The sequence below is a fragment of the Quercus lobata genome, chromosome 6, assembly GCF_001633185.2.
Source record: "Quercus lobata isolate SW786 chromosome 6, ValleyOak3.0 Primary Assembly, whole genome shotgun sequence".
NCBI lineage: Eukaryota > Viridiplantae > Streptophyta > Magnoliopsida > Fagales > Fagaceae > Quercus > Quercus lobata.
Genome location: NC_044909.1, coordinates 12,272,286 through 12,293,987, shown reverse-complemented (window position 1 = coordinate 12,293,987; position 21,702 = coordinate 12,272,286). Strand labels below are relative to the sequence as shown.

The following is a 21,702-nucleotide window of genomic DNA, read 5'->3' as shown; positions in this document are numbered from 1 at the left end:
CCACTATTCCCAATACTAGGAACAACAAAACAATTTTTCATGTTACATTTCTCCTTAATCAAATCTATCCAATCTTTTTTCAGCTTTGTCTATATAAGGAAAACAATAATGGGCTCTTCTTTATGAACTACCTTTGCTAAGGCATTAACTGTTCAGAGGTTCCCAAGCCCCCGATAGTTCCAACTTAAAAGACTCATTGTGCTCGGAGGGGTTTTTGAGCAACCTCCGCCGTTAGAATAGTTGAACATACCTCCATTTTCTTCCTCTTCTCCCCTTCAAAAGAATGAACTTCCTTTCTACTTGTATTAGCAGCCTTTCTCTTTTCACTAGGGTCGGGACCTGCCACTTTCTCCTCTGTAGAAATATTTCTGGTATCAACATTTCGTTTCCATGTCTATTTGGGAGTACGAGTTTCCTGAGAAGAGCAACCAGAGAATGATGGACTTGTGTTTTCATTAGAAGATAAGACTCCCTTGAATGATTTCCTAGGCCTTCCACATACACCTTTCTTTTCCTTAGGAGTAGTATTTCGGCCCATATTAAATTGTTCAATCTGGATCACCTCCAAAGAGTCCACATTAAATTGCATTAACATATATTTTACACTCATTTGATAGGGCTTTTTTTATGGTATTTTTTTTAAAATTTTTTAATACCAATTTCAAGGTTCATAAATTCTTTAGCCAATTGAGGTACGTAGCAAAAACCTGGCTTTCATAATTCAAAGGGAATTTTCAACTGATGCTAAATTAATCTTCAGCACGGCTGCAATTTCTTGCATTGTCCGATCATAACCAGATGTCAGGTCTAGCTTTCTTTTATGGATTTAATAAATGGATAGATGAAGACATGAAATTTGAAATTTTTTGGTTTTTTTTTTTTTTTCCTTTCTTTTATCTATGCCACTTGAAAACATGAATATGATATGTTTTGAAATTTTATTTTCTATCTTTAATTTTTTAATATTTTTTCTACTTTGTAAATTAATTGGTAAATGGAACTAATATCTTGTTTACGAAGCAAGGACTATCCAGTGCAGGCATCCTCAAGAACTCTCAATTCTCTTTACTTTAAAAATTCATCAGTGTATTCAAAGCTGCAATCTCAAACTGGTAAGAAAAGGATCAAAAGGCTGAGAAAAACAACAAACCAGTGAAGTTAGGAGTGGAATTTTTTTTTTTTTTTTTGTAAAGGTAAGATGTGGTTTAGTTTTTCAAAAATGTAATTTTTTTTTTTTGGTTTTGGGGTTGTTGGCCTAATTTATTGATCAATTAATGAATGTAAATGTTAGTAGAATGGAAGTATGGTAAATGGTTTTGGAATAAGCAGGTTGTATTTTTTTTTTTTTTTTTTTTTTGAGAAAAAAAATGATGCATTTGTCAAGTTGTGGTACCACACTTGGTTTGACTTTTCTATTCTCTCATATGATCGTGAGCTATTTTGATTGATTAATCTATTTGGTCAAGTAATCTTATTCCATGTGTACCATTAGGCTTTGATTGGGCTAACATTGTCGGCACAACACATTTGTTAAATCGTCACTACTCTAATTGCTTAATTCTTGCCAAACATTATGTAAAACGATACGAGAACTCCTACCATCAAGCCACACCCCATGTTGGTGGACATTTGACTTCTTGATATTGACCAAAATGGTTAATACTACTGTTTTTGAAAATATTTTGCAATCTACCACTATTTCTGAAATATGTAGAAATCTACCACTAATTGAGAACTCGAGCTTTTTTCATGGTACTCGAGTTCATGGAACTCAAGTACCATGAAAAAATAGCACGGAAAATTTGAAGACTATTTTTATAAAGAACTCAAATTTCAAAAATGTGGTAGATTGCTAAATATTTCGCAAACAGTGGTAGATCCATACATATTTTCCCAAACAGTGTTATTTGACCATTTTGCCCTCTTGATATTAATGTTGTCAAATCTGGATATTATGGAGGGATAGTGTAGAGCGTTGACAGTGTTTATAATGGATGTTGATATAATGCATGGTGTTGAGACAGTGAGTGAGTCAGTGATAGTTTGTAGTATGTTACTCAAATTAATTCTTGGACCTGTCTTTTTCATTTGAAATTTCAAATATAAAACTTTTTTTTTTATAAAAGGTTAGAAATAAAATAAAATACATCTTAAACTTTATAAGAAACTGTAATGAATTTTTTACACACCTATAAAGACTCTTAAATAAAAACATTTTCCTATAATCTTATGAAATGCGTTTGTGGGTTTTTTTTTTTTTTTTTTTGGGTACTACATCTCATCACAAGCCTAGATATTTATAACTTCATTATACATTTTCACATAGGGGTGTTCGCGGTGCGGTGCGGTTTTGGGCTATTTTTAGCACAGCACTCTGCGGTGCGGTTTAGCTAAAACCATAACTACACCGCACCTTATTTTGCGATCACATGTGCGGTGCAGTGCAGTGCGGTGTGGTTTGGTTTAAAGTTTAGCCAAAATCATAACCGCACCGCACCTCATTTTTACAGTCACATATGTGGTGCGATGTATAAGATGCAGTTTGAATGATTTGAAGTTGGTATATTTTTCAAAGTTTGGGTTTTTTCTACCCAGCCCAAAACTTATTTTTCCCTATGTTTTGGTCCAAATTTTAAACTATTGAGCTAGTTTTTCTTTATTTTGGGCTGCCTTTCCTAATCAACACTTGCTAGAATTATGAACCTTTTTTTTTTTTTTTTTGAAAACTAGGGTTATTAAACTAATAATATATTTAATATTAAAAATAATTAAATATATTAATATATAGAGAGGGTGTGGTGCGGTGCAGTTTGTGTAGTTTTCTTATTATAAAACCGCAAACCGTACTGCACCATGCGGTGTGGTGTGGTGCGGTGCACTATTACTTGCAGTGTGGAACGGTTATGCCATTTTGCAGGCGGTTTTGGTGCGGTTTGTGCGGTTTGGTGAACACCCTTATTTTCACATATGTAAATTTATAAGATTTGCTTAGAGGATTTTTTATTTTTATTTTTTATCCCCTAAATGTTAATATTGAATTATAGCATTATCTTCCTATCATTGAAAACTGATTAGAACATTAATAGAATTGCCAAAAAACGGATGATAATTGCGGAATACTAGCCTCTAAGCATGCACTCACTCGTGTGCTCAAAGACTCCTTTTTTTTTTTTTTTTTGGTAAATGTTAATAATTTTCATCCATTATAATTTGGAATTACTACATTTTCAATCACCAAAAAAAAAAAAAAAACCTAGGGGTGTGATGAGTATTATGCATTTGCAAGTGAAATAATTTTTCATTATACCCCTAGGTTTTTTCTATGATTAGAAAATGTAGTAATCTCAAAATTATAATAGATGCAAATTAATGATTTTTACCTAAAAATTTAGAAGAGTCTCTGAGCATGCACATGAGCACGTGCTTTGAGTGATGCATGTGGTAGGAGGTTATTTTACTCAACCACACGTCCCACCTACATAATCTCCCATTTTTTTAAAATGGGTAATTGTGTGAGCGTTTGGATTGGGTTTAAAGTGGCTGAAAGTGGCGTTGTGTTTTCAAGTTTTTTTTTTTTTTTCCCTTGTGCATGAACAGTAAAATCACATGATTTTACTGTGCAGGGGACAAAAAACACTGTTCATGCATTGTTCACGCACTGTTCATACACTGTTCACGGGTCCCACGATACTATTCACACATTTAAAAATTATTTTGTTACAATATTTTCAGTTTTCAGTTTCAGCGACAATAAGTTCAATCCAAACAGACCCTGTATAAAGCTTGGCTGCCATGCCATAAATATAATTAGACAACCCCACCTCTTTTGCACGTGATGTGAGTGTGCGGTTTGTTTAATATTCCTTTTTTTTAATATCATATTTATATTTTTGTTTGCACTGTTTGTTTTATAATTAACTTTGTTAATTCTGGAGGGCATTCATTTTTTGGTCCTACTAACTTGTCCGATAAATCTTGCTTGGACATTTTTTTTTTAATGTAACAACTTTTTTTTATTTTTAATTTCACATTTTAACAAACCAATAAAACACAAACAAAGATATTTTCTCCAATAACAATTTAAAAAAAGTAGGAAAAAAGATGCGATAAAATTACTAGTATTGAATGTTTTAAAAAGTCCCATTTTCTTTAATCTGTCAACTGTGTGAGCATTGGTGCCACCCGCCAATTGAAGAAAACCTACCATTTGAAAATGGTAAAGAGCGCACCATACCAAAAGACAATACAAACTTAACACATTCTCTATGAACTAAGGGAATCCATATACAAACCAGGAGGCCTGTCTTTTATAGCAGCCAATCGAACAGCGAAGGCAATTGATTCTCTTGTGGCAACTCATCCAATAAGTCCACTATTGGGGGCCTGGGGCAGCCATCCAACTTCATTTGAACTACATAGATAGATGGATTGTCTGTTTGAAAGAAATACTAAATTTTGGATTGATGATTATATCATTTGAAACTTATTTAAACAATTTAAATGGGTTTAAGGTAAGAGAAGACAGACCAGCCATAGATTGCAGCAATGTAGATTAGGTTTCAAAAAAGAGTACATTGAGGTTATAGTTGAATCCCCAACATCAGGTAAGCTAACTTGGATCCAGAATGTATTAATTCACAATCCTCAAGACACTCAACAGGAAACTGCTTTACAGCTTAATTAGCGTCAAACATTCACACACATAAATTAAGACAACAGGGGACAGGTCCCATGCTTACTGCTATTAGTCTCAGATGTGCAATTGAAATCTCCCAAGCCATCCCAAAGTTCCTTAAAGAAAGCAGTCTGCCTACAGAAGGGTTTAGTTCATGCGTTGCGTCAATGGCTAGATTTGGATGAAACTCAATTAGATAGTCACATTTTGATATTTCCTAAGGATTTGAGGTGAAAGAAAAAGTTATTTGTCTCTTATAAGGTATGGCAGTGATGTATATTCATTTCTCATAGCATTTGAGACGAGACAACTGCAAGAACAAGAGAAAAGGGGAATGGGTTTGCTTCCATATAGCTATACCCATTCCTTCGCAACTTAGCCACTTACCCAAAAGGGTTTTTTTTTTTAATGAAGGAAAAGAGGGGCTGGAAATTTTGAGAGAGAGAGAGAGAGAGAGAGAGAGAGAGAGAGAGAGAATTTTTGTAGGAAATTTTGTGTCTTGTAGCGTGTATTTCCAAGAGGAGGGGGGATATTTATAGGGATAAGAGAGGGACAAACGGTTCTCATTCTGCTAAGCACTAGCTGTCACCTCTAGAAGATTCTCCATTATTATTTTCCAATTTTTGCATTTATTTACTTGTTCATCCCCCCCCCCCGCCCCCCCCCTTTTTTTTTTTATTGCAGTCGATAATGTCTCATATATATATTTATATTATTATGTTCTTCTCTCTCTCATCACCTAAAAATATTTTTTATCCATTTTTCCTAAATGGATTCTAAATGTTGTTTTAAGCACAATATGAGTATGTTGCCTAAGAGAATGGTGATGGCTTGTTTGAAGAAACCGAAGCTCGGAAAGGCCTCTAAACAGCAGCACGAAAATCGGATCAGAAATCGAGAAAAAGATGAAATAGCAATAGCCACAGCCATAACAGCTTTCAGTTATAACTTCGCCCTGCACAGTAATTTAAATTACAAATGGTAAATGTGATCCACCATGATGAACAATAGGGTGTGCAGTCAGAGTCAGAAACCTTATCAAGTTGAATCAGGTACACAAACCTTTAAAACTCTAGATGTATTGGTACCATCCGAAAGCTTCTAAATGTGAAGTCTCCTTCATTGAGTGATATTGCACTAGCAGGACAAACAATCTCACAATGCCTTGAACAGTCAAGTGGACAACCCTCTCGATCAAACTCTATAAAGTGGCCAGAATCAGTTTAAACAATTGCAGAAGACTTCATATAATACATATTTTTTTGCTACTTTTATGTGGTAAATGTAGCACCTAAGAGGCTAAGACCTGCCCAAATGTCCAACCTCATACATTAGGCTTTCCCCTTATTCAAACTGAGTTGCTTACACCAAAAGTATACTATGGTCCATCTAATCTGTACATGTTTGAACACACGACATCAACTGCTTCATTGACCCTAATGTTTGCTACTTTGCTTGTTTAACTAAATCAAGAAACAAATTTCTTTAATTATCAAACCAAGTTTTTGACTTTATAAAATAATTTGATAATGTGCATATATTGTAAAACCAACACGTGCAAATCTTTTTCATTTGATAGCACACTCTATATTACACAAGCTTCTGAATTCGATGATGCTGATAAAATAAAATACTACAAGTTAAACCAAAGCAAGGAGGCTTGTATACCAGCCTTTCGGAAGTGAAGATCTTCGTCATCATTGACACTGTTCAGTACCCAAGGCCTCATCAGCAGCACAGTCAATGCAATTAACTGTAAATCCATTTGTCCAAAACACATGGTTCACCTTCACTTACGTAACACCCACACACACACACACACACACACACACACAAAAACACTAGTTTTTAAGAGTTTTCACCTCCAGAAAAAGTGTAAACCAGTGAGCTTCCTGTTATCAACAACATCTAATGGAGAGAGGGAAGTTAGTGCTACTGCAGGTGATACTGTTAAGTACGTGTAGGCCTGACTTCCCCTTAATAAGTGAAATTCAACTAGTGGAATTTTTAATTGAGTAACGCTAGAGATACAACTTTTTTCCATAACCGATAATGTGATAAACTGTGATTGGTGCAACATCACTTTTGCATGAGTGATTACTAACACTACTTTTATTAACATCAATCAATCACACCATTTCACCTTAAAATTGCCAAAAGGGTTGTGAAAATTGTTTGTTCATAAGCTTATTTATTTATTTTTTAGAGTAAAGACAGTGTTCTAACTCAGAAATGCTTGCTACAAATTATCCCAAAAGCTTAAGGTAGGGAGCAAATTTAATCATTATTTTGACATATTAGTAGGTGGTTGTGGTATATGGGGTTTGAGCTTTTTGTAGATACCTCGAAGCTTGCACCGCATATGAGCTTAATGAAGGAATCCCAATTGTCTTGTCGAGGTTTTCAACATTGTCAAGGTTTTTACTGCTTTTAAGATTTACTCTCACTGAAATGCAAAACGTAGAAATTTTCATTAAGGGAATGATGAATGAATGCAGAAGAAGAAGCGACCTACCTTGATGTTGAGGGAAGCTTGTAGAATTGCATGAAAAGTTCAAAGCCATCCCAGAGTGCAACTCAGAAAAACTCAGAAACACAGAGAGAGATATTTACCCGTTTTAACGGATAATTTTTAAACAGAATTCCGCAGTTTGGGAACTGGGCTTACTGCATGACCCAGGGAAAGTGGGCCTTTTTTCCCTATGGGCTGAAAGCCTACAGGTGCTTGATACTTATATTAGATTGTGACCTTATGTTCCTTCAAATTAAAATAAAAAAAGATTGTGACCTTGTGAGGTGACTGGATATTTGTGAGTTTTTTGTTTTGTTTTTTTTTAAGATAGTTACAATATTCTGCTAATCTCACGTCTTGAACTCTTTCTCCCCACTAAAACCCCTATGCTTTGTGTATTGAGATGTACCAATTAAGTTATTAGATTCTTGACATATTTGTAAGTACTTAAAAGCTCTTGGATTGAAAATTTTTATATTATAAACGGATATCGGAAGATAAAAATATAATTAGTTCATCAAAATTTATCATTTCCAAAAGATATATGAGTAAATTACATCAATTTTGCTTTTAGGTTCTTACAAATGCAATGGCTAAGTTTTTTATTACCATAATATTCCATTTCTAAAATAAATTCCTATAATTGTTATATACCTTAAGGACCACAAAACTTAACCGAGAAGAGTGTCATTTCATCCATAACTTGGATTATAATTTTTTTATAAAATAGAATATTTTTTTTGTGAAATCATAGTTTGAAAGGGTATGGATTTAACTATCACATTTATACGAGCCTAAATAAGAAATGTCATTTTATAAAACGCTTGGAATAAATGTTTTTTTTTTTTTTTAATTGGATGTCATTTTGAAAAATATCATAAAGTTAGTGTAATTTATAAAAAATAATATAAGGACCTGATTTAGATTTCTAGTCCAATAGGTATATGGACTTAAGCCCAAAATAGTCCGGAATAATAAATATGTAGAGAATGGGTTGGAAAACTGGGTTCTAGTGAATAACAGAAGTTTATTAAGGAATAATGTTCTCGGATTGGTCCGAGAACGTTGATTCTTAAATATTTACTTTTAAAGCTTTGTTACGGATCTATTTTATAGTTTTCTCTGATTCACTAGAACCCAATTTTCCAACCCATTCTCTACAAATTTATTATTCCGAGCTGTTTTGGGCTTAAGTCCATATACCCGTTGGGCTAGAAGCCTAATCAGGTCCTTACAAATAAGATTATAACTCGTATATGCTTAAGAGCTCAAAGTATAGGGAGAAATTGTTGGAGATGATACAGCAGCAAAAGCTTTGGTTTCAAAACTTTTAGTATTTGTTATGAATTTTCAATAAACTAATACAAATGTTAATTTTTGGAGTTGATATTCTAGATAAATATATAGGATATGTGTTTTTATTTTAGCAATTTGGTCATCGATGGTCGTTACGATTACGTGATAAATTATGATTGAAATAATATCACTTTCTCTTGAAATGTAATAGAGTTATGATAAAATTTGGCTACAAATTTTGTTGTAGCCTGATACTATAACCCCTACTAAAAAAAGTTAACATAAATACATATTTTTAAAAATCTAACCGCTAGATTGCATATTTTTTGATATTCTTAATACACATGTCGTATTTCGTGTCAATCATATGTTATTTGATATCCAACCCATAAACTTATTTTTTAAACATAATTTTAAACTACAAAAACTAGATTTTTTTTTTTAACATATTATTGATGATATAGTTATTAATATTTGATTTTTGGAAAATTTTGCAAGCAAATAGGATATAAGAAGAAAAAGTAAGGATAAAATTTAGTTACAAAATTTGTTGTATTTTATTCAATATCTTTTTGTTGAAAGTGAATTTTGACAAATAAACCATTGGATTACATTTTCTTCCTATATCCTTCATACTTGCAAAATTTCTAGAAAATTAAATATCAATAGCTATGTCATCAAAGAATTGTTTAAATTGCAAGTTTTTGTAATTTAAAATTATGCGTAAAATATAATCTTATAGATCATACGGTAAATAATATTCGATTGACACAAAATTTGACATATGTATTAAGAACGTAAAGAATATGCAATCTAATGGTTAGCTTTTCGAAATATGTAGTAATGTTAATGATATTGAAATATGTAGTAATGTTAATGATATGAAGTAAGGTTGTAGTCTTATGTTCTGTTTGTTTCAGCATTAAAGTTTTTCTGAAATGGTTCATGTGGGGCCCGATAATTTGTGGTCCTGGCCCATTTTTACATTGGGGTCCAAGGCCCGAGTCGAGGAAGGGTATGGCCGAGGATGTGTAATTAAAGTCCAAATAATTTTGAGACATAGCCGAGGATGATTCTGTCCTCGGCATATCTGAGGTCCTCCTGGAAGAAAGGGCAAAAATGGTATAGGAACAGTTTGAGAAAAAAATCTAAAATATTTATGACAATAGAGAAGGAGACGCTGGATAGTATAACGACCAAGGACAAAGGGAAAGCTGCTATTACTGCCATTCAATACTCTGCACCTGGTAGAGCCATGCTCTTCAGCTTTTACAACCACCCCCAACCACTTTGGGTATGGGCTGATGGGATAAGTATCAGCCTTGGAAAGTCAATCCTACACATGGACGAAGGATAAGGAATACAGGTTAATATAAAAAGAGGAACAAGCGATTCGGAAAAGAGGGCTGGGAAAAATGGCCAAAAACCAGAGCCTCCTAGTCCGCCTCTAGGAGAAAGACTCCTCGAGCGAACACGATTTAATTCTATATGAACACCACGACAAACCACTGTTTAGTGACCAAGACCTAACTTTTCAAACCCATGCTCTACAAATGATATTGTTTGGGCCTTTCATATGTGCGAACCCAACATCATTTTGGGTCGTTATAAATTGTGTCCTTACAATTGGCGCTGTCTGTGGAAAAGGCTTGTGTCTTGGTACAGGTGGTGGGTTGAGACAATTCCTCACATCATTTCCAACAGCCGGATGTAGTGTTCTAGCGTAAAGTTCCACTAGGGGCTACGTTTCTTCACTAGGGGTTGCGCTTCGTAGCGTCAACAGCACGGATGGTTCTAGGAGCTTGGCCGAGGAGCTAATCCCTCTAAACCAAGGTCCCACGCCATAGCTGAGGGGTTAATTCCCCCAACTACTTTAAAATCAAGTTTTGGACAGAACCAAGGTATTGCATGGTCCTCGAACTCAAACCTATGGGGAAACCAACTACTTAAAAATCAAGTTTTGGACAGAACCAAGGTATTGCATGGTCCTTGGACTCAAACCTATGGGGAAACCAACTACTTAAAAAATCAAGTTTTGGACAAAACCAATGTATTGCATGGTCCTCGGAGTCAAACCTATGGGGAAACCAACTACTTAAAAATCAAGTTTTGGACAAAACCAAGGTATTGCATGGTCCTCTGATTCAAACCTATGGGGAAACCAACTACCTAAAAATCAAGTTTTAGACAGAACTAAGGTATTGCATAGTCCTCGGACTCAAACCTATGGGGAAACCAACTACTTAAAAAACTGAGTTTTGGACAGAACTAAGGTATTGCATGGTCCTCGGACTCAAACCTCTGGGGAAACCAACTACTTAAAAAACTGAGTTTTGGACAGAATCAAGGTATTGCATGGTCCTCGAACTCAAACCTATGGGGAAACCAACTACTTAAAAATAACCAACTACTTAAAAATCAAGTTTTGGACAGAACCAAGGTATTGCATGGTCCTCGGACTCAAACCTATGGGGAAACCAACTACTTAAAAAACTGAGTTTTGGACAGAACCAAGGTATTGCATGGTCTTCGGACTCAAACCTATGGGGAAACTAACTACTTAAAAATCAAGTTTTTGACAGAACCAAGGTATTGCATGGTCCTCGGACTCAAACTTACGGGGAAACCAACTACTTAAAAATCAAGTTTTAGACAGAACCAAGGTATTGCATGGTCCTCGGACTTAAACCTATGGGGAAACCAACTATTTAAAAATCAAGTTTTGGACAGAACTAAGGTATTGCATGGTCCTCGGACTCAAACCTATGGGGAAACCAACTACTTAAAAAATCAAGTTTTGGACAAAACCAAGGTATTGCATGGTTTTCGGACTCAAACCTGTGTTATAGAGGGCAAGAGAAACATGGAGAAAAGAGAGAAGAGAGACAGATAGAGAGAGAGATCTATGGGAAGAGGAGAGACCAGAATTAGTGACAGTGGGGGTGTGAGGAAAAAAAAAAAGTAAAGGGAAGAGAAAAAGTGAGAGAGCTTATCATGAGAGAGAGAGAGAGAGAGATTGTTTTCCAATTTTTTTTTTTTGGAAAACAACTTATAAAAAATAAGTCTTATTTTTATTAAGGTTTTTCGTTAACTAAAGATAGTTTTCCGTTGACCAATTTTTTTGTGTGCTACCAAATACTAAAAAATGTGGAAACCTATTTTTACAAAAAGTTTTCCAACGAAACAAACAAAGCATTAGATTATAACCAATTTTGTGACAAAACTTTGTTCAAAATGTAATCCAATGGTGGATTTGTCAAAAATTTATGTCAAATAAATAAATATGTAGTTGAGTTATAGTTTTAGGGTACAACCGAGTATGTTGTCAAATTTTATCCTTATAAAGACACTAAACTCTTACTAGTATTGCAAAAGAGAATCGAGAGGTCATTATTTGGTTTGAAAAAAGGCTTCATTTCTCTCTTTCACGGTACAATTTGGTATTAAATTTGATATTATTAATATATTAGTTTAATGAGAAATGTTAATAGATGTCTTAAGGATATTGGTTTAGGATATATATATATATATATATATATATATTAAATTTTATGGGAAAAGAAAAGAAAAGTTAAAAATTTTGGCGACTTTTTATATTTCTTATAAAAATAGTGTTAAAACTTTTCTTAAATAGTTTGTTAGCCATTTTATTTATTTATTTTTATAATTCAATAGTTTCAGTGAAGGAGACAGAATTTAAATACCAAAAGCATCAGGGACGGAGCCATGACTTGAAGTTAGGGAGGGTAGCTTTGCTGTTAGTTATGCGCGGTGGCTCTAGCTTCCAGCTCAGTTGTTTAGCAGCTAATGGTTTTTTTTTTTTTTCTTTTTTATGTGTGCATCCAGATAAGGACAAAATTATTTTGTTTAAATTTATTTAAAGAGTCAGGTTGTTTGTTTTGGGTAAAATTGATTGATTGAGTTTAACTGTTTTTAGCTTTACTATTGGTAATTTTTATTGTTGAATAATTTTTTTGGCTTGTTTATTTTGCTTTAAATTTTAGACCTGGCCTTTAAAAAGAGGGAAATTCTAAAATTACAAACTTTTTTATAAATTATTAATGTTGTGAATGGTTATTAGTAAGTAAAAATGTGAGATAAGTGATAGCCTAAATATAAACCAATAAAATTTTACTATCTCAACAGTTTATAAAAATGTTATAGAAAAGTTTTTGGCGAGGGTAGTATTTAAAAAAAAATCAATGATAATGTTACAGGTAAAGTGTAATTTTATAGTATAAAATTACTAAAATTGATACTATGTATATATTAATAAAATTAAAAAAAAATAAAATAAAAATAGGGGGTCCATTTCCCCGAGTCCAAGTCTCCCTCCTTCCCTGGAAAGCATCCACTGCAGTTGCAAAGAAATTGCCAATTCAACTTCTCTACCGTCCTCCCTCGTTTTCAATTGGTTTAACAGCATCACTAGGCTTAGCCCATAAGGCTTTAGCACTATATAAATGGAGTATAAATAAAATGTTCTTTTATAACAAGTTCGTTACTTAGTTATATCTCATTGCTTCTTAGAGAAACTGACACGCATATTTCGTGACTTTCACGCGCCTCTCTCTTTGATAGCCATTTCTGCTATTCTCTCGCCCTCTCTCTCTCTGTCTGTCTCTCTCTCTCTCTCTCTCTCTTTGTGCGCATCACACTCACAGGTTCTCTCTCTCTCTCTCTCTGCAATTACTTTGCCCTTCCTGTTTGGTTACTGAGAAAACCGTATTGAATGAAAGAGAAAACTTAGGGCTAAGTTTTCACTTACTATTTCTCTATTATTTTATCGGCAACCAAACAGAGTTTTGGACTCAGTTTAATCTCTGTTTCTAACGATTCGTTCGATTTAAATCTCTGTTTTGTAGGTCCTCGCAAATATCTTCGCCATCGAATCGAGTTCGCTCCTTCTTCAGATTCACCGAACTGGTACTATTACATCCAGATCTTCTATGAATACGTAGTTTCCAAATCCAAGCCCTAATTCGATTATTTCTTTCTCTCATTTCAATTCGAATATTACTCTTTTGTGGTGCAGTGAACCCTAGGCTTACCTGAATCATCGAAAAAATGGTTTCCTTTGAGATGAATGACCGAAAGAGTGAGTGCAATTTTTTTTTGATATATTAGTTATGTTTTTGGAGAAAGAGATTAAAAACTTTGAAGTTACAGTGTTTATTTTGTGTGCTTTGATTGAATATGGAAATGATATGTATTGCTGAGAATAGAGTTGGAATAAGCTTATTATAAGTACATTTGAGAAAGATTAGCTTACAAATTTTGGTTATGTAGATAAAACTGACCTAACCTAAGTTCATCGAGGTTGTATATGTGCTTTGCTTAAGAAGATTTATAATTATAATCTTGCAATTATCTTCCTTTAAGTTTTGCTTTCAGCATTGAGTTAGTGCTTGTATGAAATACTCTGATGCTTTGGGTCTTTAATTTATAGTTATGACACTGAATATTTAGTTTTGGTAACCGGCTTTATGATGTTTCTATGGTTGAGAAGTATATACATGTTTCTTTGGTAATTCGATAGTTGCGGGCGGGGGAATTGAACCTTGAACGTCCCTGTTGGAAACACTAGGAAGTGTCAATTGAGAAATATATACATGTTTATGTATCAGTTAAAAAGGTGACATAATGTGTTAAATGAATAGGGTTTTTTTCCCCCATGATAGGTAGATTGTGGGGTAGGTGGGTGTTTGAATCACAGACATGGGACATCACAAAGGATGCCATTATCGTTTGGCTATCACCCCCCAGTGGGTCTTGAATTCACGACCTTACCCTCCTTCCCATAATAATTGGAGAAGGAAATACTAGTTAACTATAGCTCAATGAATTTTTTTTTAATGGATAAGTTACACACATAGTCACATACCCATGGGATTTGAACCAGCAACTTTCCCTCCACCCACACTTGTGAGAGGAGGAGTGCCATTTGCACAAGGGCTGATTGTCTTAAAATATTGCATGCTTTCTTGAGTTTTGAGCAGTAGCTACTACAGCTTTGCCAAACCTCCTTTGTGGTGATTCTCTTCAGGTCTTTCTTGAAGGTGGCAGACCTTGCATTTCAGTCATAGAAGAAAGTTGAGTGATTACTATGGGGAGTTTAGGCCCTTGTATGCAGATTTGTGTATAAGCATTTTAGTACCCTGAGATGGTTTTAAATCTGAGTCAATCTTAAGTTTTATATAGTTCAGCTCCCCACACCAAAACTAGAATGATGATTCTGTGTACTGTAGTAGGAATAGGATTCAAGTGACTTGACTTTGGATTAGGTGATAAAGTCATATTCCTTTCTAGTACTGCTGGACCTATTGCTTGGGGGCTTAAAAAATTTCTTAGGTTTATGTTCTTCTATCTGAGACATTCAATACACATGAACATAGCCTTGATTCTTGAATCATGTCGAGTTTGTCTATCTCTGCTTCATGTTGGGGCCAATTAGATGTAAATGTGGTACTTTCATGTGAATTAGCTTGTCTTGTATCTGTGTTCTTTAAAACATTGTAGTAGTGCCTGGTGCTTTCATATTTAGTCTATTTGAATTCGTTTGCCCCTAATACTTGCAATTGTGAAATGAAACAGAGATTGGATTAGGACTGACAGGATTTGGCGTATTTTTCTCATTCCTGGGGATTATCTTCTTCTTTGACAAGGGATTGCTTGCCATGGGAAACGTAAGTGCCTCAGTCTTAGCATTTGCTTGCTTGGGTTCCTTTTCTTTTTTAATAAATATATATCTTTTGCTTCTTGTTGACATGAAACTTATTTAACAGTCTTACTTTTGTGTGTACTTAATCAGATACTCTTCTTCTCAGGGGTGACTCTGACCATTGGACCGAAGTCTACCATGCAGTTCTTCATGAAGCGTCAAAATTTTAAGGTTTAATCACTTTACTCTCTCTCTCTCTCTCTCTCTCACACACACACACACACACACACACACACACACACACAACACTTTCATACACATGCATGCATGGCTTCGTGTCTTTTTCACTATTTATTTTTCCCCCCTTCTGCTTGTACAGGGAACAATTTCATTTGGTGTTGGCTTCTTCTTTGTTGTCATTGGATGGCCAATTGTGGGCATGATTTTGGAGTCATACGGGTTCATTGTACTCTTCAGGTCTGTATAATTCTTACTTCCATGTATTTCACATTAATCTGTCATTATGCAATTTTAAAGTTGATTATGGAATATACTTTGCAGTGGCTTCTGGCCAACACTGGCAGTTTTCTTGCAAAGGATACCTATTCTCGGTTGGTTGATCCAACAGCCATATATCAGATCGGTATGTTTATTTTGGAACTCAAATGTTTTGTTATAGTATTTTTGTTTCAAATTCAAACTGTAATATCTTATCTTATTTTTTTAACTGAATGTTTGCTAGACTTTAGTATTCATAAAAGACCATATAGGCAAAGACTGAAGCAATTAGTCTCGTGGAAGTTCATTTAGACAAAAGAAAGAAAAATTATTCTTCTTTGTGGTGCTGTGCTTTATTTATCCAATTAAAAAATTAAAAAAAATCTTTGTGGTGCAGTGCTTTATAGATTAACATTTGGACTTTGCTTGTGGTGCAGTGCTTTATAGATTAATATGAAAATATATTGATCCTCCTAAATTGTCATTTACTTCATATAAGAGGTTCTGCGACTTTTAATAAGAATTTTTTGTTTGCTCAAAAAAGGTGAGGGCAACATAGGAAATTGGTAACTATTTTCCACTTTAGTGGACATGTATTTTGGGATGTCTTAAAAAGGAAAAAAATACATTTAATTTAGGATGAAGGGAGTATTTGATAGGGCCAGGAGCACTTATAAAAAAAAAAGAAAGGTATTTGATAGGGCCAGGAGCAGTTTTCATATAAATTATTTTTTAACCCTTGTTGGGTCTGGGTGAGCTTGGCTTTAGTTACCCAAGGCTAGTTACAATGCCACCAATTATAAAGTAGCAAGTGATTATCTATATGGCAAAGTATGGAAATACAAGAGAAAGGAATTAATTTTTTGAAAAATCAAGAGAAAGGAACTAATTGGACATTTGTCAATGTATTCTAAGTAGTGAGAGTGTTTGCTCAGAATTGAGCAAAAGGAGAGAAAAAAAACCAGAAGAGGGGTGGGGGGGTGGGGAGTTCTGCTAATTGTATTTGACTTCGATTCCAGGTTTAGATGCAATTAAGCTGTTAAATATCATTGTGGATCAGATGCATCAACAAATCTCATTAATTCTTGATGTGATTGGTAATTTATTGTAGTAATTAAATAAAAGAAAAGTATAGGTAACCTCTAACTGATGATCTATGATAATACATCTTGTGGGCATAATTCTTTACAAGCATGTGCATTGCAATCGCATTTACGGCAGAAGTTCTAAATTTCACAGCTCTGTGTATCATTGATATGCCATAATCATATAATGAGGTTCTTGTCACCTACAAGCTACATTGTTCATTGTTCTTTTTATTTTTTGGGTGGTGGGTTGGGGGGGTGGGGGGGAGTGGTTTTCACATTGGTGCAACACTGACTTCAGAATATTCAATCTTCCCTCCACCCCCAACCCATAGTACCTTCCAAAATGATGGAAAATTATTGGAGAATTGCTACATTTAACATCCATATAGAAAATAGTGCCAGTTCAATGAAGGGGATGTATTGCTGTGTAAATATTTGCACTCACTTTAGTTGGTGTAAAAGCATTACTTTTAGTTCTATGTGGTTCTAATCTCTCCGTAGTCCATACTCTTCACTCATGCAGCAAAGTGTGATTTTTATAAGTAAGCTTGCTTGCTTTTTCCATGTGCAGTTCTTTGACCGGTATCGGGGTAAGCGGGTGCCTGTATAAGCCAGGAAAAGATTCCAGAAAAGTTGCAGAGAGGCCCAGTCGTAAGTTCTTGTAATATACAGTCAAATCGAGACCCATAATTTTTTCATTTGGTTGACGTGGTGGCTGTAGAAAAGAATACTCATTTGATGATGAGATTTATCTTTTATCAAAAGAAAGTTAATCTGGGCTATAATATGTACTATTCCAGGGTTTATGTTACTGGATCAGAAGTTGTTTCAGACTTAACCTCTCTGGTGCATGTTCCAATATTCAAGTTACCATTGATTGTGTGTAGTTCTGACTTGTGATTCTTCTTACCTTTATGAATAAATGGAGTGCATTGGGGAATTTCACTTCATTTATTTGTATTTTTGCCAGATCCCACTGGAAATGACTACCCAAACCCAAAAAAAGAAAAAAGAAAATGAAGAAGATAGACTAGCTGATCTAATATTGTTGCTATCATTGACTTATTGTTGCTCATGATTATGAAGACGAAGATCTTGATCTTTTTATGCAATCCCAATCTCAGTCAATGGTAGGAAATGCCTGGTTCTTTCAAAGGTATTATGATAATGGTTTCTTTTTGGTATTGCTTTCAGTTGGTACCATTTATTCGAGCTGTGCCCCCAATGTTTCTCTGATCGTGTAACAGATAATCCAATAGGTAGGTGGTGATTAGAGTCATTAGACCAAAATAAATGAGTGATTTTAGGCAGTTTGATTAAAGATCTTCTGTTGGATTGTAACTATTTTGGACAATATACTGCTGATTGTTTGTTTGGTCAACTTGAATGTAATAGACATCAAATGATCTATATACTTAAAATTAATTTTAAAAGGGGAAATCTTTTTTTCCCCTGAAATATTTAAAGTGACAGTTAAAACAAAAAAAATAAAATTTCACGGTAGTAAGCGAGCACTCTGCTGCAGGCTTAAACTACCCTGATGTTAAAAAAATAGCTATATATTATCTAAAGATTCGCAATGAACAGTACCACGTTACTTGTGGTGGGGTACTGTTCATCACTGATGTTAAAATATATATATATATATATATTTTTTTTAAGAAATGATATGTCTACAACATTTTTACAACAAATCTTAAGTGGTCAGTTGTTACTGATTGTTATTGTTGGAGCAAAAAAGTAATCTTAGTGATAGGTTCAAATTTGAACCAATAATAACTAACCATCTGTGATTTGTTGTAAAAATGTTATAGACATAGTATATCTCTTTTTTATTTTTATTTTATTTTTTATTCCTCTCTCTCTCTCTCATCGATCCACCACCAAGGTAGTAACCCACATCAGATCTACAACCCACCATCTGATCCGCTCCACCCACTTTGAATCAGACAACCAACAAACCAAAAAAACCGTTAACCTCAAATATTGCAACACTAAACCCTTCGCCCAAAATCAACCTCAAGCTTTCAGAAACACAACAAATAGCCATCAAAAGCCCCAACTCAAAGACCCAGTGAACCCAACCCCATGAGCCGTCCATCATGGCCATCAATACCACCATGCACCCCTGCCAATCCACCCACAGCAAGATCGACGATGGGCTCACTGGCCATGGAGGAAGAGAGGAAGTGAGAGGAAGAGAGAGAGGCTTGGTGGTCATTGAGGAAGAGATAAAGCTTCGGTGATCATGGAGGAAGAGTGAGAAATAAAGAAAGAGACACAATAGGATTTGGTGAGGAAGACTGGAAGAGAGTGTGAGAAATAGAGAGAGAAAGAAATAATGAATAATGAATAATGAATAAAATAAGTATTTAATATAAAATTGGAGGTAGAGTATTGAGTTTGATGTAGGAGTATCTACAAATTAGTAAATTAAAATAGCTTTATAGACCAAATTTGACTAAAAATACTTCTAGGCTGATGCGAATGTTCTTATTGGATGAAATCCCTAGCTTCTCTCACTTTTTTGCTATCTAATATCTATCAAATACAGGCCAAATTGTTGTCTTGATTTCATTCAAATTTAAACTTGGATCCCCTAATCCACCTTTGGATGCCACGCCATAAGTATTCTGAAAGCCAAACCCACCATCACACCATTTTGTTATTCAACCTTGCAATTATGTCCCTAATGGTGTCCAAAAGAAAAGAATGAAGGTCCAAATTTGGGGGACAAGATAATGCTATTGGAGATATAAAGAGCATCTCCAATAGATTAGCTAAATTTATTTTTTTGGAGAACATACCCCAAAAATCAGTTCCAATAGATTCTCCAAATGCAAAACTTTTCCAATTTTTTTTTGAAGCTGCTACAGTGCTTTTCTAGATATAGAAAACACTATAGCAACTCCAAATGAATTTTTCTACTTAAAAAAAATCATACAACTCAGTAAACAACAATTTTTTCTCTCTCCTCTCACAACGGCTACAAACACAACAATCCTTTCTCTTAAACATTTCTAAACTCAAGCATAATCAAAATAGAAACTCAAAAACACAATCTTAAAATTTGATCAAATCATAGCAATAAAAGAAAAAAAAAAAGACAGAAGCCATCTAACCCATCTGGGTTGCGTTGGGGAGGAAGACGAGCAACGGTAGAGCGGAAGGCGTGGCTTGACACAGTGAACATTGATTCTGCGCCTGCCTGTGTCCTTCGATCAATGGTGGAGAAAGCAAGATATCTCTCACTTGTTCTTTCTCTGTTTCTTATCACATAGAGAGCTAGAGAATGTTCTAGAATCAAGTACAAAAAGGAAAAGGAGAGAGAGAGAGAGAGAGAGAGTGATCTGGAATCAAGTAGAAAAAGAAAAAGAAGGGAGGATAGAGATAGGAGTGGGATACGTGTGTGGTGGGGAAAAAACAAGAGAATAAAAAAAGAAAAAAAAGAAAAGAAATGTATAGATGAAATTAAGAAAGGACAGATAATATAAAGAATAAGAAATGTTACCACAATATTTTCACAATAAATCTTAAGTAATAGATTATTATTAGCTAATATTGGTGAGTAAAAAAATAATTTTAGTGGTGGGTTCAAATTAGAACTAATAATAATTTTCTACATAAGATTTTGTTGTGATTCTTGTGAAAGTATTGCAAAAAATATTATGGATATAATACTTCTCATTGAAAAATTTAGTTGTTGGGAATGAACGTAGGAATAATAAATGATGATTAAAAAAAAATAAAAAACAAATGAAGAAATAATATTTAAATGAGATAGAGAAAATGATAGAGAATTTTTTGAAAAGTGTATTTGAAAAAGTAAATAGATAAAAGATAAATGTTACTGTTCACTGTCCAAACAATACAAAAATTTAGATAAACTGATAGAAATGCTCTAAAAGCTTTTATATTCAGATTTCTATAATTCAGTTAGATTTTACCTCTTCAAAAACTTCTTTTCTACTTTAATGATTCATTTTTATAATACACCCTCCGTATCACTCTTTATTATTTTATAATACATCTTATTAAAACCAAGTACTATAACATTTTGCAAATTTTTTAACCAAAAAAAAAAAAAAAAAAAGCTTTTTGCAAAATTTTAAATAATGATGTACAACCTACATAAGTTCTGTAAATAAAGAGTTAAACATAAGTTGTACTTTGATTTGAGGATCTAATCTAGGGATATGGGGAACAATTACAGATACAAATTTAAATAACTAAAATTGAGCTTCACACTCATTGTTTCATAAATAAGTTAGCATACATACACTTAATTTTTTTTTTTTTTTAAATCGTTATACAATACTCTGATAATACAATAATGTTGTATTCTCTCATCTCATATAATAGTAAATTACAGAGCAGTCTATGAAACTCAGTCATGGATAGAGTATGCTAGTTCCCTGAGGCTGCCACAAACGGGATACATACAATTGGGCTCATAGAGATTTTCCTATCTCCACAGATGCAAGGCTTGTTATTCTTGTTTTGGTACTTGGTATTTGGAAGGCTTATTAAAGGCTTGAGAGATCAAGAAGTGCCCAACTGTTGGAGGAGTTCAACAACATTGCTAGGAGCAGAAGAATAACAAACAGTTTCGAATTAAGTCCCACATCCAACAGGCACAATAAAATAGAAGCATCGGACTTAATATAAAACAGCCAGCTTAACAAGTTCAAAATCATACCTTTCTCGGCCTTTTGGCTAAGATCAAGTGTAGTATCTGTTCTTATCAGTTTAATATCTGATACGTGGGTTATAAGCTCACATGATATTAAATTAATTTTTCATGGGGAAGGACTCACCACAGTAGCTTGCTGCTAGAGTTCTTGAGTGTAGCCTTTGCGTTGCACTAAAGCTTGGGCTTGGCACACCCCACTAAATCTAGTGTTAAAGTGATTCAAGGATCTATGGCCTAAATGGATCTGTTTCAAGGATCATAGGGAAATTTTTTTTTTGT

At 34.2% G+C, this 21,702-nt stretch overlaps 1 protein-coding gene and 1 non-coding gene across 6 annotated transcripts; both read left to right on the top strand.

Annotated features, from left to right (window-relative positions):
• The first annotated feature begins 12,824 nt into the window (after positions 1 to 12,824).
• LOC115993975 (vesicle transport protein GOT1-like) lies at positions 12,825 to 18,111 on the top strand. 5 transcript variants are annotated; one of them, XR_004093105.1, is made up of 10 exons: positions 12,825 to 13,147; positions 13,349 to 13,409; positions 13,519 to 13,581; positions 15,078 to 15,169; positions 15,295 to 15,375; positions 15,524 to 15,621; positions 15,706 to 15,787; positions 17,302 to 17,381; positions 17,531 to 17,609; positions 17,701 to 18,111. XR_004093105.1 is itself a non-coding variant. In XM_031117976.1 (9 exons), exons 3-8 carry the CDS (start codon positions 13,551 to 13,553, stop codon positions 17,338 to 17,340), a joined length of 423 nt encoding a protein of 140 aa, XP_030973836.1. In that variant the 5' UTR covers positions 12,825 to 13,147; positions 13,349 to 13,409; positions 13,519 to 13,550; the 3' UTR covers positions 17,341 to 17,381; positions 17,701 to 18,111. The 5 variants fall into 5 exon arrangements, 3 of the variants coding, with proteins under 3 accessions (XP_030973836.1, XP_030973835.1, XP_030973834.1); XM_031117976.1 differs by lacking the exon at positions 17,531 to 17,609; XM_031117975.1 differs by having other exon boundaries at positions 17,531 to 18,111.
• A 3,314-nt stretch (positions 18,112 to 21,425) lies between these two features.
• LOC115951087 lies at positions 21,426 to 21,621 on the top strand. Its single transcript, XR_004083223.1, has one exon. It is a non-coding gene; the product is annotated as a U2 spliceosomal RNA (small nuclear RNA).
• The last annotated feature ends 81 nt before the right edge of the window (positions 21,622 to 21,702 follow it).